Source organism: Mesocricetus auratus, unplaced genomic scaffold (assembly GCF_017639785.1).
Source record: "Mesocricetus auratus isolate SY011 unplaced genomic scaffold, BCM_Maur_2.0 Super-Scaffold_4256, whole genome shotgun sequence".
In the NCBI taxonomy this organism is placed as follows: Eukaryota; Metazoa; Chordata; class Mammalia; order Rodentia; family Cricetidae; genus Mesocricetus; species Mesocricetus auratus.
The window spans coordinates 100,333,448-100,350,720 of NW_024429182.1; the positions used below are offsets into that span (position 1 = coordinate 100,333,448).

General features: G+C 52.6%; 1 protein-coding gene across 1 annotated transcript in view; it reads left to right on the plus strand.

Annotated features, from left to right (window-relative positions):
• The window catches only part of Myo7a (myosin VIIA), a 64,956-nt gene that overhangs the window by 18,285 nt on the left and 29,398 nt on the right, over positions 1–17,273 (plus strand). Inside the window, exons 12-22 of the mRNA XM_040731806.1 lie at positions 314–524; positions 1,027–1,162; positions 3,427–3,533; positions 9,193–9,330; positions 11,146–11,304; positions 11,620–11,712; positions 13,450–13,544; positions 14,729–14,813; positions 15,258–15,476; positions 15,867–15,974; positions 17,042–17,251. Coding sequence (XP_040587740.1) covers positions 314–524; positions 1,027–1,162; positions 3,427–3,533; positions 9,193–9,330; positions 11,146–11,304; positions 11,620–11,712; positions 13,450–13,544; positions 14,729–14,813; positions 15,258–15,476; positions 15,867–15,974; positions 17,042–17,251 — 1,561 coding nt within the window. The remainder of the gene's footprint in view (positions 1–313; positions 525–1,026; positions 1,163–3,426; positions 3,534–9,192; positions 9,331–11,145; positions 11,305–11,619; positions 11,713–13,449; positions 13,545–14,728; positions 14,814–15,257; positions 15,477–15,866; positions 15,975–17,041; positions 17,252–17,273) is intronic.

Genomic DNA, 17,273 nt, shown 5'->3' on the forward strand with positions numbered 1-17,273 from the left:
TCCACCTTCCCAGTGTCAAGACTCTTTCCCCTTATTGGCGGCCTTCTGTGGGGCCTGGTCACTCAGGGACAGAGCCCTGAGCCTGGCTTTTAGCCTACCTCTTCTCTGATGCTCAGTGACCTTGGGTATGTCCTTTGCCCTTGCTAGTCCCCAGAGTCTTCTTCTGCATAAGGGTTGGATTTGACATTCCCATCCCTGCCCACTTGATGGGAGCCTTGTGCCAGAGGTGACCCTGCAGGTAAAGGCAGAGCTGGGTCTGGGTGACGGGGCAGAAGTTGGGTACCACATGTCCATGGTCCTCTGCCCTTCGCAGCTTCGAGCAGTTCTGCATCAACTTTGCCAATGAGCACCTGCAGCAATTCTTTGTGCGGCACGTGTTCAAGCTGGAGCAGGAGGAGTACGACCTGGAGAGCATCAACTGGCTACACATTGAGTTCACTGACAACCAGGACGCGCTCGACATGATTGCCAACCGGCCGATGAACATCATCTCCCTCATCGATGAGGAGAGCAAGTTCCCCAAGGTGGGCACACCAAGCCTCCGCTTCTCCATCTGCAACCTAAGACAAGCAGCACAAGCCTGCCTGGGTGTCTTGGGCTGGTTCCAGGGTGTTGGTGTGGTGACCTGGGCCAGACCTGGTACACAGCTGGTTCAGGATAGATGCTCGTGATGCACTAGGGCTTGATTAGAGGAAGGGAACATAGGATTGCTGAACAGGGAAGAAATTGAGATTAGAGTCTTGCTATATTGAGCAGGCTGACCTAGAACTCATGGACTCCAGGCATCCTCTAGTCTTAGCCTTTCCAAGGATTTGAGTCATGAGAAATAGATGCCACAGACTGGAATGTTAATTCCAAGGTGTGTATTTCCAGGTCACCCACTTCACAGATGGGCATCGAGGCTCAGAGAGCCTGTATGGGGGTGTGGCGGGGGCAGCTACTGAGAAAGGCAGGGAGGGGTGGGAGGACCTGGGTAGGGAGCCACTGGAAGGCAGCGGCTTGGCAATGGCCACTCTGCTCCCTCAGGGCACGGATGCCACCATGCTGCATAAGCTGAACTCACAGCACAGGCTCAATGCCAACTACGTGCCACCCAAGAACAGCCACGAGACCCAGTTCGGAATCAACCACTTTGCAGGCATTGTCTATTACGAGACTCAAGGTACAGGGGGTGGTGACGGTGTCTGTCTTTCTGCCTGTGCCCCACCCTTCTCTCTCTCTCTCCAGACTAGGAGTCAGACCACATGGTCCAGAGTTCAGAGGGGAAAAGAAAGGGTCACAGGAAACATGCTATCCAGTGCTTTGCTTTTTTCTTTACTTTTGCCTTAAAAAAACAAAAACAAAAACAAAACAAAAAAACCCCAAGCTCTCACTATGTAGTCCTAGCTGCCTTGGAACTAATTAGACCAGGCTGACATGGAACACAGAGATCCACCTGCCTCTGGCTCCTGAATTCTGGACTTGTTTTTGTTTTCTTATGATACTTGGGGTCAAAGCTATGTTGCTCAAGTGTTCCACCACTAAGCTATATCCCAGGCCTTCAGAAGTTCTTAAAAAAACACACATTTAATTGTAGCAATGCATACACAATACATACATGGTGCTGCTGTGGGCATGGGGTGTGTGTGAGTTTCTGCTCTGGGTTCTTATGGGAGGGCTCAGTGCTCTTTTGTATAACAGAGAAACTGAAGCTCAGAAGGGAACTAAACTGTTCTTCTATGACCTGGTACAGCCTAGTAGACACAAAGTGAGACCTAGAAACTTTCAGCTGAGTATGGTGTCCTTAGAGCAGAGACAGAGGGACCTCTATGAGTTCCAGACCAACTAGATTCAAAGTCCATCTTAAAAACAAATCTTAAAAAAGTAAATAAATAAAAAGGCTGGAAGCCAGGCAGTGATAGCACATGCCTTTAATCCCAGCACTTGGGATGCAGAGGCAGACAGTGTTTGAGACCAGCCTGGTCTGCAGAGTGGATTCCAGAACAGCCAGGACTACACAGAGAAACCCTGTCTCAAAAACTGAAAACAAAAAGAAAGAAAGGAAGGAAGGAAGGAAGGAAGAAAGGAAGAAAGGAAGGAATGAAGGAACAAAGGAAGGAAGGCAGGAAGAAAGGCTGGGAATTAGGTAGAGGAGCAAACCCAGCTCACCCCGCCTGCAGTTCTGCAATTCCTGCAGCATTTCAGCTTCCCTGCAGAGAGCCTTCTGACCCTCCCATCCACCCTGGTGTGAAAGGCCAGCCCCAAGTTGGCATTTACTGTGGGTGTAATACACTGACATCCTGCCCATTGTCCTGAACGGTCCCACCCAGGCCCCAAAGCCCCTGGCATTCAGAGCAGTTTAGGGTCATGTGGTAGGATTCCTCATCACCTGGTCTAGAAATCAGTGGGTAAAGGCATGGTACTACCTTTCTCATCTCAGACAGGGACACCAAAACCTCAAAAGGGACCTTCATGTCACATAAAGAGGTTGGCATGTCTCTAATAAGAGATGGTGCCATGGTAAAACTCACCCTTCTCTGGGCGGTGGTGGCGCACGCCTTTAATCCCAGCACTCGGGAGGCAGAGGCAGACGGATCTCTGTGAGTTCGAGGCCGGGCTGGTCCGACAGCCTCCAAAACAATATGGATAAACCCTGTCTCTTAAAAACAAAAACAAAACAAAAAACAAAACAAAACAAACAAACAAAAAAACCTCACCCTTCTGTCACCATGACACCAGGCCAAGGATCGCCCTTGGAGTGGTCCAAGTCCTGTATTTGACTGTGTTCCCACCCCTCAGGAACCTCTAGCCTGTGGGTACCTCATCGCCCCCTCCAGTCTAGCTCCTCTGTTCCTGAGAATGGCAGTGCCCTCTGGGTGTGGGTAGCCTCCCCAGGTTGGCGTCAAGGTCCTGGGTTTGAGTGTTAACTTTGCCCTGGCTTGCTGTTCTGGCTTGACTGAAATCAGTTTCCTCCTTGTCATATGGAGGAGATAGTGTGTGCCTGTCCCAGATTACAGACAGGGGCAGGGATGACACTGTGAAACACATGGTCCTGCCTAGTTGGGAGGTGGTGGTAATTGGTTGCCTTACTGGTGGCTTATAGCATCAACGTGTGGTCTCTTTTAGGGGATCATGGACTCTGGCATCGTAATGTAAAAGACTCATAGTGGCTTGGGGATGAGCTAGTTGGGAAGGTGGCCTCACTCTCTCCTTGAGACAGATATCTCCCATATTTGTTGCATAGGCTGTGAGCAAGGCCTATGGGGGATTGATTGCTCCTCATTTTCTCTGTGATCTTGGGTAAGCCAATGTCCACTCCAGGCCCAGTGCTCCCCACTGTGGAATGGATGTGGATAAGCTAGGTGAATTCTGAAGATCCTTCTGGCTCAGACGTGGGTTTGGGGAGCCCTTGCTGGAGGAGCCATGACTGTTCTTTGGCACTGCCAGGCTTCCTGGAGAAGAACCGGGACACCCTGCATGGGGACATCATCCAGCTGGTCTACTCTTCCCGGAACAAGTTCATAAAGCAGATTTTCCAGGCTGACGTTGCCATGGTAAGGCTGTTGGATGTCCCTTTGGGTGGGAGGGGCCTTGGAAGCCAGGCCTGAATCTAGACCACACCCTGAGTTTTGTCCATCCATAGAGCCCCTTGAACTACAGAGTAGGGACTGGGGACAGGGCTTAGCTGGGGCTCCAGAAGGGAAGGCCTGCAAGATAGCTCTGTCTAAGTCCTGCTTTGCTGACCCAGGGTATAACTGGGGTGTGAGGCCCAGTGAAGTACTTTGGGGGAGGTCACTTGGGTCTTGGGACTGACTTTACCATGGAGGTCCCTCTGCTAGACAGACATGAGGGGAAACACAGAATAGGTGTGGCATGTCGGCTACCCCTGAGCTGATACAGAGGACTGCCTGCTCTGCCCCCTAGGAAGCCCAGCTGGTGTCACCTGGAGTTTCTTGTTGGGCTGTTTGCCTTTCATTCCGTTCCTTTCTGTGTCCCTGCTTCCCAGGGTCCAAGGGAGTGGATGGATCAAGGCGGGTAGAGCCACCACTCTCTGGTGCCTGTGCAGGTATCTGAGCTGCTTGGGATGATGGCCAGAGCTTTGACCTCTGCCTCAGGCCCGCCCCATCCTGGCTCAGTGGCGGTTTGGCTCTCTCCATGCCTCTTCTGCCTCACCCGCTTATGGTTCCCCTTATAGTTTCTCTGTGGTTACTCATCCGGCACTGTCGGCCAGGCAGAAGCTTCCGCGAAGGTAAAAGCCCCAGTCGGGGGGACCAGGACAACCATGATGGGATTGCTCAGCCTTATGGGACTGATGCCAAGGGAGAGAGGGCTGGATTTGTTTGTCTTTTGTGGAGTGTGTTTTTTTTGTTTGTTTGTTTGTTTGTTGTTTGTGGAGTGGTTTTGGTTTTTGAGTTGTGTGTGTGTTGCAGTAATCTCGGTTTCTTAAGGGAGAAACTGAGGCTCACAAGAAGGTTGAGAAGGTTTCTAAGTCTTTTTTGCCCTGCCCCTGCTATTATATCTCCTTCTGTGTCCTTGGGCCCTAGGGACTCAGTGGAACTCTGATGACATACTTAACTGTAGGCACAGGTGGTCTTCTGTTTTGCAGATTCAGGACTGAGGTCAAGAAGGGAACGTCATTCACCTCAATGACACATCCTGTGGGGTCCCTCCCTCAGGTCTTGAGGCGCTCAGCCACTACACTGTCCCACTTTCTCTTTGCTTCTCTCTTTCCAGTTCTTTCTTTCCTCTCTGCTCAGGGCTGACCTCATATTTGATCAGCTCCCCGGCCCTCCCAGAGTCCAAGGATAGACCCAAAACCCAGGGTATTAAGGTGAGGAGTATGTCCTAAGCCTGTCTAGATAGGGACTCTCTTCCCTCCTGTGGATGACTCTGGTCCCCGCATCCATAACACACACACACACAGCACATTTTTTTTCCTGGCTGTGATGCATATATGCACTCTTGCAGTGGTTGAATGTGACCTTGGACAAGTCCCTTCACTGTGCTGAGACAGGTTCCAATGCTGATGTGACACAATATGTAATCTAGAATGGGCCAGGTGGTCCTGGGCTGCCCTAGGGCAACAGACAAGACTCTGTGAGTGAGTGAGTGAGTGAGTGTGTGTGTGTGTGTGTGAGTGAGTGTGTGTGAGTGAGTGTGTGTGTGTGTGTGTGTGTGTGTGTGTGTGTGTGTGGAAGCCAGAGGGCTACCTCAGATATTGTTTCTCAGAAGCCATACACCTTGTTTTTTGTTTTGTTTTTTCAAGACAGGGTTTCTCTGTGTAGTTTTGAAGCTGGTCCTAGGACTCATTCTATAGACCAGGCTGGACTCGAACTCACAGGAATCTGCCTGCCTCTGTCTCCTGAGTGCTGGGATTAAAGGTGTGTGCCACCATCTTCCGGCTACACCTTGTTTTTTGAGACCAGGTTTCTCACTGACCTGGAACTCAACACGTAGGTTAGACTGGCTGGCCAGCGAGTCCCAGTTCTGTTTCATCTGTCCTGTTTTCCTAGCACTGGGATTATAAGTGTGCACTGCCTAACTTATCTTTTTGTGTGTGGGTTTAGGGGAATTGAGCTCAGGTTTCCATGCTTGCAAGGCCAGAACTGTACCAACTAAGCTATGCCCCAGGCCAAGAGAGATCTGCAAGTACTGGAAACTAGGCTGCTCTCTTGTGGGAATTGGCCCAAGACAATATCTTAGCTATGGGTCTTCCATCAGGGTGGAAGCCCACAGCACCTGCTTACAGGAACCCAAGTCCTCCGCTCGGGCAAGTCCCCAGCCTCTGAGTTCTCACCCTTTGATTCTTGTGTTTGCTACCCCAGGGCAGTTCAGGGCATCACGACCTGCCCTGACTTACTGACCCAGGGACCAGCGAAGTGGAGGAAGGCCACCTCCCACACATGGGGTGTACCCAGACGAATGTCTCACCCAGCCATGCCCACAGGACAACTGCTTACTCCCGCCTGCCGCGTGCCTGGTCGTTGGCAGAAGCTCCACACCATGGTGGCCTTTCCTCAGATCCCATTTGTACCCATTTCACATTAGCTTTTGAACTTTTGGCTTCAGTCTTTGCCTCATCCCCAGATGACCCAGAAATCAGTAATCACCAGGAAGAAGGCTGTCCCCGAATAAAACAGAACCAGATGAAAACCCAATGGCCGAGGCTGGGAGAGCAAACTCTCTATCACCCATTCACCCACATGCGCACATGCACTCATTCCTCACCCGCCACTCATTCATTCATCTACTTAGTCATTCACTCATTCAGTCTACAAATGCTCATTGAGGGCCCTCCACACGCCACACATTGCCCTAGGTCCCAGAACATAGCAGGGGACACATAGACACAAAACTAAACCAAACCCTCTTCTTAGTCTTGTGTTCTAGCAGAGGGAAAACAGTGATGGAGCTAGTAAATGAACAAAGCATGCTGTGTACGGGGTGGGGTGTGCCATGGAGAAGGACAGGGCATGGTGGCAGGTCCTGCCATTGAGCGTGAGGGTCAGGACAGGCCTTCCTGGGAAACTGGTAGGAAAGTGAAGGCACAACCCTCCCCCAAGGGTACCTCACAGGGAGAGGGATGTGCACTTGAAAAAGCCCCCAAGATACTCCAGGCAGAACCAGGAGGCCAGTGTACCAGGAAAGATGCCAACGGATGGTGGGGACCAGAGGCTACTGGAGTAAGTCCTGGGGCTACTGCGGATCCTTGTAGGGCCCCTGGCTTTCCTTGGAGTGAAGAGGCATGTGGCTGATTTCCCAACCCCCAGCTGCTTTGTGAATGGGTTTGTTATGCTGGGTATGGTGACAGAGCAGGAGGATGATGTGGGGAAATGAGAGAGCTAGGCTGAGGCTGAGCCTGACTAAAGGGAAATGTGAGTGGCATCCTGGGAAGGGCATCTAATATGAGAGAAAGGGCATGAGGGGAGTTCATAAGGGCTTGGCTTGCACTGCTAGAAGCGGGACTGTCTGTGCACCATGGAGGACACTAGGGAGCAGCTCAACTGTACTCCAGGTGACCCAGGTGTTGATGTGTGTCCTGGGGCACAGTGAATGTGCCTAGGCCCTGGTGACATGGCAGTGAGCAAGGCAGACCCAGCCTGGTGCCATGGGGCCCCAACAGGAAGGACAGACAGAAAGGAACAGCTTCAAGATAACAGAATCTTGAATGGCATGTGCCCCATTCAGTGTTGTATGTGTTCTCAGTATCTATGTCCTGTGTGTACATGTGCTACATAGTAAGCATGCCATGTGCATGTTATGCATGTGCATGCGGGTGTGTGCTGTGAGGGAAGTGTGGTGCATGGTCTTAGTGTATGCATGTCATATATGTGCATGAGTGCTCCAAGTGTGCTTGCTGTGTGGGGGTGCCATGGGGGATGCATATGGTGCATGTATGCTCAGAGTATGCATGCCATGTGTGCTTCATAGAATAAGTTCAGCAAGTGTGTCCTGAGTGTTGTGTTCTTAGCATGCTTGGATCATATGTGTGCATTCACGTTAGATGGTTATGCATGCTGTGTGTTTATTAAATGCATTGTCATATGGGTTATGCATTTTGTGAGTGATTTGTGTGGTATACATGTGCTTAGTGTGAGCAAGTCATGTTTGCTATATGGTGAGCATGCTGTATGCTTGTTATATGTGTGCATGTGGGTGTTTATGTCATGTGCATCATGTGTGGTATCTGCATGCTCAGATGTTGCCTGTGTATATAATGCTGTATGATGTGCATGTGTGTATAGCATGTGTGTATGGTTTATGTGGATGTGTGTACACTGTGGGATGTGTGTACTTGGTGCATGTGTACTATGTGCATATAGTGTGTGCTCTGTCTTATGAGCTCTGTATGTATGTACTGTTGCTGAAGCAAGAATCCTGTTGGGCCAGAGCAGACATCACTCTATCCCTAAATCCCCTGAACAAAAATCTGAATATTCTGCAGTGGAATTTAAGGTAAAAAATACTTCATACTTCAGAACCAAAAACATTTGCATCCTGCGGGCTTCATTAGAAGCTATGACCTACCACCTCAATTTAGTATTGGTTAAGCACCTTTGCCCCCCCAAACACCTCAAGCATGTGCTTCTGCACCCCACATTTTACAGCATTTATTTGATATGTATATATGTGTGCCTGAGTGAATCTAAACGCACTATGAATATGCAGGAACCCTTGGAGTCAGAAGAGGATGTCAGGTCCCTGCAGCTGGAGTCAAAGGTTGTCGTGAGCTGCTGGGACCCTGGGTCTCTGCAAGATTAGAAGCATTTTTATTTTTTGAGCCTTCTCTTCACCCCCCTGCACCCCAGAGTTTTGATGCTAAAGGATATGATTGAATTACAATTCTAAGAATATACACTCTTACATAAAATAAAGTTGGCTAATGAGCTTTCACAGATAAATGGCCAGGAAAACAATATGTGGTGGTGCTGTGCTCTCTCTAATCTGAGTTCTGCCATGTTCCAGAAGCTTCATTTCCTGTTTGCTTGACCTCAGGCCTTCACTAGCCCCCCTTCTCCCTGTTCTGAGAGGAACCATATAGACAGGGGGCACACCCCCACCGGCTGCGGGGCTCACACAGCAGCTGGGAGAACAGCAACCTATCTCTGCAGGAAGATTATCCAGGTCACCCCCTGCCTCCAGCCTGCCCACTAATCCTACAATCAGAGCAGAGGAGGTCATGAGCTGTGCTAAATACTCCAAGACTTTCAGGGGGTGCAGTGACCACCCCGGCTGCTCAATGCACTTGAACTTTCCTTCTCATCCTGTCAGAGGGGTAGACAGCAATACATTCACTTAGGAGACAGTGGAGGCTCAGCACCCTTTAGCTACATATGGGGTTTGCCTCACTCCTGTATTTAAGATGAACCCAGCATCCTAAGGATATCAAATCTGAACTCCTCATTTATACGGGAAGGGAATAGAGCTCAGAGATGGGCTGCTGCTGGCCCAGAGTCTCCCAGCTGATGGAGGGGCACAGAGGGACACTCTTGGAGGTCCTAGGGGGCTCCCTGGAGTGCGTGGTCTGAGGTCCAAGCTACATCCCAGACCAGGGGTGTCACAGGAAATCCCCAAGTGCCCATATGCTCAGGCTGTGACCTTAGTGACCTTCCCTGGTCCTTTCTTCCCTCCTGGACAGCTGCTGGAAAGGGTAGGAGGGGGAAGTCGTGGCCCCTCCCATCACTGTCTGTCTGTGCCCCCCAACCCCCCCAGGGTGCCGAGACCAGGAAGCGTTCGCCTACACTCAGCAGCCAGTTCAAGCGGTCGCTGGAGCTGCTGATGCGCACACTGAGCGCCTGCCAGCCCTTTTTCGTGCGTTGCATCAAACCCAATGAGTTCAAGAAGCCCATGGTGAGCCTCGGAGGGGAAGTGGCCGGGAGGTGGGAGTAAGATGGTTGGGGTAGGTAGGTCTTGTCCTCTCTGGGGACCAGGGGACTTGTAAAAGAAGGTCTCAAGTTGCTGGGAAGCAGGGGCTCCACAGTCACGTTAATCTTTGCTGTCTTTGCTGCCTCCCGGATGAGTGATTGTAAATACGTCATACCCTGGCCCCGTGCCTCAGTTTCCCCGAGAAAGAAAACAGGAGCCATTACAGTCACCTCTTTCCTGAGATCATGCCTGAAGATTGCCGGGTGCCTATGAAGTGCGGCTCATTGCGGTGGCCCCTTTTTTGAAAGGTCTCCCTGCTCTGTTCAGTGTCCACCTCCTTCAGGAAGTCCCTCTGGACTCCTTTGCCTGGAGGGCCTTCTTTTTGGCTCTTAGTGACAGCACTTGTTAGCCTTTCCATAGGCAGGGCATAGCCCCCTACAGCAAGTTTCCTATGAGGAAGTGACAGTCGCAGAGTTGTCACATGGGAGCTCAGGGATATTGAGGGGCCTAAGTCCCACAGGGTGCCTAGCTCCCTGGCCGGTGCAGCCCCTGGGAGGTGGTGTTTATGCAGAGGAGAGGGGGTCAGGGGAAGCTGGGTGTGGGACTCCGGGAGGGAGGGAAGGCTGGGGAAAGTGGCCCAGAGGGAGAGGAAACGGCTGCGGAAGCCGGCCTTCCGCACACACTGTCCCCGCCAGGAAATCATTTCCCAGAGTGGGTGAGTCCTGTCCCCTTCAGACCTCAAGTCCCTCTCTGGAGCAGAGCGTGCAGGGTGACAGGGCTGCCCAGACCTTTGGGTGATGTGGCCTCCACCTTTTCAGTCACCTCCTTACCTGCCCCTCTGTCTCCTGCTTCCTGCTGCCTCCCACTTTCACTACCCTGATAACGGCATAGTCACTCTTTTGAGATAAGATCTCTGTATGTAGAGCTACCAGGCCAAGATTTTGCTATATAGATCAGTTCACAGGAATCCAACTGCCTCTGCCTCCTAAGTGCTGGAGTAAGGCATATGCCACCACGCCCAGCTTGGTATTACTCTTAAAGCAAATCTTGCTCCATGTCTCACTCCTGCAAACCTTCCCTGGCTCCTGCCACTCATGGGGCAAGGCCCAGACTCCTAGCCTAGTCTCAGAAGGCCCCTGGGTCCACTTTCTCCATTTTCTTTCCATCTGAACTCGGGGTATAGCCCTTCTCTGGAACCATCACATCTGCTACCGTGTGCCAATATAAAGAACATGCCTCTTCCTAAGGCACTAGGGCCAGCCCCTGGAGAGCTTTGAAGTTACTGTGGATCTGTGACAGAGACCACATGAAGGGTGGCCTGGGTTGTGTGGAGTACCCAGCTCCTGGGGTTGTGGTGTGGAGTACCCAGCTCCTGGGGTTGTGGTGTGGAGTACCCAGCTCCTGGCAGCCTGCACTGTGCCTGGCTCTTCAGCCCCTCCACGTTGCCCACAGCAGGTCTTGCACTTTCAAGCTTCTATGCCTTCCCATGTGCTCCCCCTCCTCCAGTCTTGGAAGACCCTTCCCTCAACATCCATGAAGCCTCTTGTGTCTCCCAAAAGACAGACCTATGTCCTTTTTGTGATTTGATCCTATAGCACATAGTTGTCCCTCCCACAGGTCCTCACTTCATGCTTGGGTCACTTGGGTCTGACCGGCAGCTCTGGGCTCCTGCCTGGCTTTGCTCCCCGTGACCCCAGAGGCCTTGACTCTGTGTTTCTCTGTCTGTGCTGGTCAGCCACAGGGCTGGGCTTGCTTCCCAGCAGTGGCCTTGCCCTCATGCCTTTGGTTCTGGCCTGGCAGCTTTTCGACCGACACCTGTGTGTACGGCAGCTTCGATACTCAGGCATGATGGAGACGATCCGCATCCGGCACGCGGGCTACCCCATCCGCTACAGTTTTGTGGAGTTTGTGGAGCGCTACCGTGTGCTGCTTCCTGGAGTGAAGCCAGCATACAAGCAGGTACAAGGTCCAGGACAGCAACAAGGGAGAGGACCCCAGGTTTACATTTGACAGTGACTGGAGCTTGACATCCGCTTGGTCACATCGGGTACTGCTGTGAAGATGGGGCAGGATAGAAGGACATATTTGAAGACCTCAGCTACCATGGTGGTTGTCATCCAATTGGCTTGAGGAGAAAACAGATGTTCACAGAAGGCAGAGTAAGGCTGGGTCAGTCACACAGCCAGACAGAGACAGACCTGACCCCCAATCTTGTGAAAGACACCTGGGACCTTTCTGTTGGTTATACTGTCAACGCTTTTGTCTCCCACCCAGGGTGACCTCCGAGGGACATGCCAGCGCATAGCTGAGGCCGTGCTGGGCACGCATGATGATTGGCAGATTGGCAAAACCAAGGTCTTTCTGAAGGTGGGCTCAGTCCGTCTTGGCTGCCATGGCTCTGCTGCACCCAGAGCCCCCTCCACACATGGGATGTTTCTGGGGGGGCTATAGGGTATCTTGACGGATGTGTGAGCATTACAGATAATTAATGGGGTCAGTTGCTCACCCCAGGTTAGAGTCGGATGACCAGAGCTAGGTTGCCTTGTCAGACCCATGGAACCCTGACCTGTGGTTCTTGGCCTGGGGGCTGAGGACAAGTTGCTGAGCATCTCTGCCTACTGTTTTGTCTGTGACAGGCTGGGCCTGGGATGGGCTAGAGTGGACCTTCTTGAGGCTTTCTGCAGGCTGGGTTCAGGAGGGTCAGCTGCTAACTGTCCTCTACGGCTCTATCTCAACACCAGGTATAGCAGCTAGAGTTCCTGGCTCCCACAGCGTTCTAGGCAATGGTGGGAGAGAGCAAGACCTGGATCTGAACAGTCATGGCCCCGGAGAGCCTCTGCATAGGGACAGTGTGGGCTTCCGTATTTCCATTTCCTCTGTTCTGGTGGCAGAGCAGGGCCCCTCCTCTGTGGGGGCAGGGCTGAATGCAGGACAGCTGGGGGAAGAAAGGGGAGGAAGTAGCCTTAGTGGGTTCTCGCTGGAGGATCTATCTAACTCCTCTTGGTGAGTCGGTCCCTGCACCTCCCATGTCCTTGTTTGCATCCCCCTGTTCCTTGACTGCTGACTGGAGAGAGTTCTGTGTGCCAGGGCTCCCACTGTCCTCCTGCTAGTGATGTGAGGTAGGAAGTCTTAACTCACAGGTTCAGAGAGAAGTGAGTGACTGATGCCAGGCTGAGGGGTGCAGGGCAGGGCCTCTGACCTGGGGCAGTCAAGTGCCAGGCATGTGTCAGCCAAGAGAACAGGCAGAATCATGATGGCCTCTGGCACCAGAAAAATCAGAGGCACGCTGTTGTTCCCATGCTCACCCAACTGCACTCTTTAGGAATACTTCAAGAGGCTGCATTTCTCAGCCCCATCCATTCACCATCCATCCATCCATCCACCATCTGCCTATTCCTCTGTTCAATGAGAACATCATGGCTGAGTCTCACCCTGTGTCTGTGATTATTAGGCAGATTTTTATCTTCCCCTTGTGAGACTCAAAGGCCAGGCTTCCAATCAAGAACACAAATGCCTGGACTTCTGCAGCTCCCCCACCCCACCCATCTCTATATGTATTGCTGAACCAGTGAAGTTTCAAGTTTCGTTCAACCGACAGGAGGATTGGCCTTGGGATTGAGGAGGGGAAGGGTTGGAGCCGTCAGTGGGGCCTAGAATGGTCTTGAGAGCCAGGGTGAGGCATATGCGGTGGGCATGTTTGGAAGGTCACAGGAAGTTTGCCCAATGTGTGTGAAGGCGAGGGTCAGGGGGATAATAGACACCAGAAGAGTCTTGGTAAGGAGCGTGCTACCAAGATCCTGGAGAGAAGAGATAACAGGGACCAGGGATGAAATGGTGACCTGAGAAGCCAGGATGTGACACTGTTGCATCTCTTCCTCCAGTCTAGTGAGATGAGGTACCTATGACGCCTCTGGTCCTCTCCCCCAGGTCTCTGGGGGAATAGCCATAATCTCTGGTGGCTGTAGGAGGTCACTGCACAGGCCCCACCAGGGTTAGGATCCTGAGTTGTACATAGAGCCCTAAGCCTGAGTTATGATGAAGGAAGACAGTCCTGTACTGAGAAGATAGACTTGGGGGACACAGCTCAGGAGCTCTGCCTTTCAGGACCACCATGACATGTTGCTGGAGGTGGAGAGGGACAAGGCCATCACAAACAGAGTCATCCTCCTCCAGAAGGTCATCCGGGGCTTCAAAGACAGGTCTGTGTCGACAGCTTCTGCGTCCTTTGCCCCCACGTTGGGAATGTGCCTGGCTCACCTCTGCTCTCACATGAACACAGGAACACACATGCATGCCCATGGTACACACACAGAAGCCAGCACACAAGTGCATGTCATGCACACAAGATCTCAAGATCATCCGGGAACACAGATACAAGGTTTACGAAGCTCTACCATGTCATATAAACAAGACCACACAGTAGCTGGTCCTTCTTGTACATGTGGAGGCAAGAGGCGTGTTCACCAGTATTTTATAAGTTACAAGGTGTAGCTCACATTCTACATTGAGGACATGCATATATGCATATACCTGTGATGGTCCACACACGGGCAAAACCAATTCTAGAGTGTGAGTCAGGAGCCACAGAAACCCTCAGTCTGCCTCCTTTGTAGCTCATTTGGTCCCTCCCTCCCTCTCTCCCTCATCACTTCCTACTCCCTCCCTCCTCCCTCCCTCCCTCCTTCCTCCCTTCTTCCCTCCCTCCTTCCCTCCCTCTCTTTCTCCCCTCCACCTGCCCTCCCTCCAGTTCTCGGCACCATCCACCCACCCGCCAGCTCTCAGCCTGGTTTCTCCACCCATGTGATCATGCAGACCCAGGAGGGCTGGCTTGTGCCATGACACGTCCACCCTTCCTTTCTGTGTTTCCTTATTCTCAGCAGACACTTGTTGTTGCTGTGTGGCCTCTGTCCCCATCAAGCCAGAGGTGACTGTGGTATCTGAGAAGCAGCCTACTGTGTGCAGGAGAATAGCCCTGGGTTCTTCAGAATCAGGCAGTGATGGGACTCTGGTTCCTGCCTCCCAGGTCTCGGCTTCCTTATCTACAAAGTGGGGGAGTTGGACAGTTTAAAGCTCTCCCTCCCTCTTCCATATTATTTCATTACTGATTTGGCCACACATCCACTCACTCAATAAGCATCTTTCTAATTTCTGCCTCAAAGGCCTCATGTGCTAGGCCCGCCAGGAGGAAAGGATACGCATTACACCTCATCTCTTCCAGGTGATGGCGCTGTGGTACAGAGAGGTTCCATGCTTTGCCCAAGATCATATAGCTTGCAGATCACAGGACAGGGGTTCAGTGTGTTGTCCAGGCACACCTGGGTCCTGGACGACTCTGGCCACCAGCTGTCTGCTCTGGAGTCACCCATCACTGCCTCCCTTTCAGGTCCAACTTCCTGAAACTGAAGAGTGCCGCCACAGTGATCCAGAGGCACTGGCGGGGTCACTACTGTAGAAGAAACTACGAGATGGTAAGCCTCGTCATGGAACGGCTGTGTTATCGTGGTAACAGGACTTAACCTGGATCCGGGGTCCCCCAGCCAGAACTTCCTTTCCTTCAGTCAGAGCTCTGGTCTAGCTCTAGTGGCTCTCCCAGTGGGAATTTTTTTTGAGCTTTTCTTTTGGAATATTTTGGTGGGTTAAAGCATAATGAGACCTGGGGAAGATCCAGGAGATGCCTGTTCACATGCGACTCTGGAACATCTAGCTGGAGCTGGACTTGATTTAGGGAGGAGGACAAAAAAGGACACTGCTTAGTTAAGGCTGGAGTTCCTGCAAGGAAGCAGGGGCCCTGTTTGAGTGACTCAGGAACCTTGGTGGGTCCAGTCTGATGGAGGCTGTGCACCGGATGTTGCTGCTGGCCTCATCCGTCTGGGCTGGAGCTCGGGTCTGAGCTTGGCTTGCTGTCCTTGCAGATGCGTCTTGGCTTCCTGCGGCTACAGGCCCTGCAACGCTCCCGGAAGCTGCACCTGCAGTACCGCTTGGCCAGACAGCGCATAATAAAGTTCCAGGCCCGCTGCCGAGCCTACCTGGTGCGCAAGGCCTTCCGCCATCGCCTCTGGGCCTTGCTCACCTTGCAGGCCTATGCCCGAGGCATGATCGCCCGCCGGCTACACAGGCGCCTCCGAGCCGAGGTGAGAGGTTTCCTGAGCCCCAAGAGTGGGTGGCTTATAGGTGTGTACTGCCCCATGAGGTATCTCCCCAGCCCTGCCCTGGCGCTGGCTGAGGAAGTCAAAGCCAGAACGGAGACTTTTGGCTCACTGATCTCAGGATGGACCAGAGACTGAGGCTTAGGTCCCTGGTGAATTTTAAGGAGAAATTTAAGGCACATCCGGTCCAACTCTGGGATCCACAAAGCCCCCACACCCATGTGTGACCTGGGGACCAACTCAGCCGCCTTTCCCCTTTTTTTCGGCAAAGTCGCCCTCCATCTCAGAGCTTAGGGGCACTGGGAGTGGGGTGAGGCATAGCTATGACAAGGGGTTCGCATATTTCTATGTCCATGTGGCGGCCCCTTTCCTCAGTACCGGCGGCGCCTCGAGGCAGAGAAGATGCGGCTGGCAGAGGAGGAGAAGCTCCGGAAGGAGATGAGTGCCAAGAAAGCCAAAGAGGAGGCTGAGCGCAAGCATCAGGTAAGCCTGGACTCCCGGGTAGTTCTGGATGGCTGCTCTGCAGTCTGACTCCAGGACTTCTCTATCGCTGGCTGCTTGTCACCTGTCCCTGCCATCTTCTTCCCTCCTGGGAGATACTTCCTAGTGCCCTCAGCACACAGCAGCTGAAGTCTCACGTGGGCTTTGGGCTGCGGCTGGAGTCAGAGGGCTGTATCCACAGAACCTTCCTGGTTAGGGGTGACACCCAGAGCAAAAGTTTGACAGGGAAGTGACCAGGGTCATGTAGTCTGGCACAAGGCTGTCGGCCACAAGTGCCACCGAACACTGAAGTGTGGCTGATCTAAAAGCCACAGCTAAAGTTAGGAGGCGCACACAGTATTATGAGGATTTAGCTGAAGAGGAGGAGGGTGTAAGGTATCCGTGTTATTTTTTATATTGATTACATGCTAAGATGATATTTGGGAAATATGACCCAAATCATTAAAACATTATTAATAATAGTTTTATATATCATCGTCATTATTATTATTTTGCTTTTTAAACGTGGCTCACATTAATTTTTTTGGTCAGCTCTAGTACATTTCTCCCAGCCCCTTGGCCCGTGACTTCTTGGTTTCTGTTTCCTTGAGACAGGGGTGGGTGTGGAAAGGGGTGGGTATGGAGGCAGGGGTGGGTGTGGAGGCAGGGGTGGGTGTGGAGGCAGGGGTGGGTGTGGAGGCAGGGGTGGGCGTGGAGGCAGGGGTGGGTGTGGAGGCAGGGGTGGGCGTGGAGGCAGGGGTGGGTGTGGAGGCAGGGGTGGGCGTGGAGACAGGGGTGGGCATGAAAAGGGGAGGGTATGGAGAGAGGGGTGGGCGTGGAAAGGGGAGGGTATGGAAGCAGGGGTGGGTGTGGAAAGGGGTGTGCTATTGGTGGTGTCCTCCTGTGGTCCAGGGGTGCTGGACCTCTGTCTGGCCCAGATGGGGGCTGTGAGTACAGTCAGTCGTGGAGTCGGGGCTGCTCCTTCTGATCTCCTGGGCTCCCTGAGGACAGCTGTTCTCGGAGGCCATGCTGCTGGATGCTGACTTACTTTCCCTGCATCACCCCACCAGGAACGTCTGGCCCAGCTAGCCCGTGAGTCTGCGGAGCGGGAGCTGAAGGAGAAGGAGGAGGCTCGGAGGAAGAAGGAGCTGCTGGAGCAGATGGAGAAGGCTCGCCATGAGCCCATCAACCACTCAGATATGGTGGACAAGATGTTTGGCTTCCTGGGGACTCCAAGTGGCCTGCCAGGCCAGGAGGGCCAGGCACCTAGTGGCTTTGAGGTACTAGGACTTTGGAGCAGGA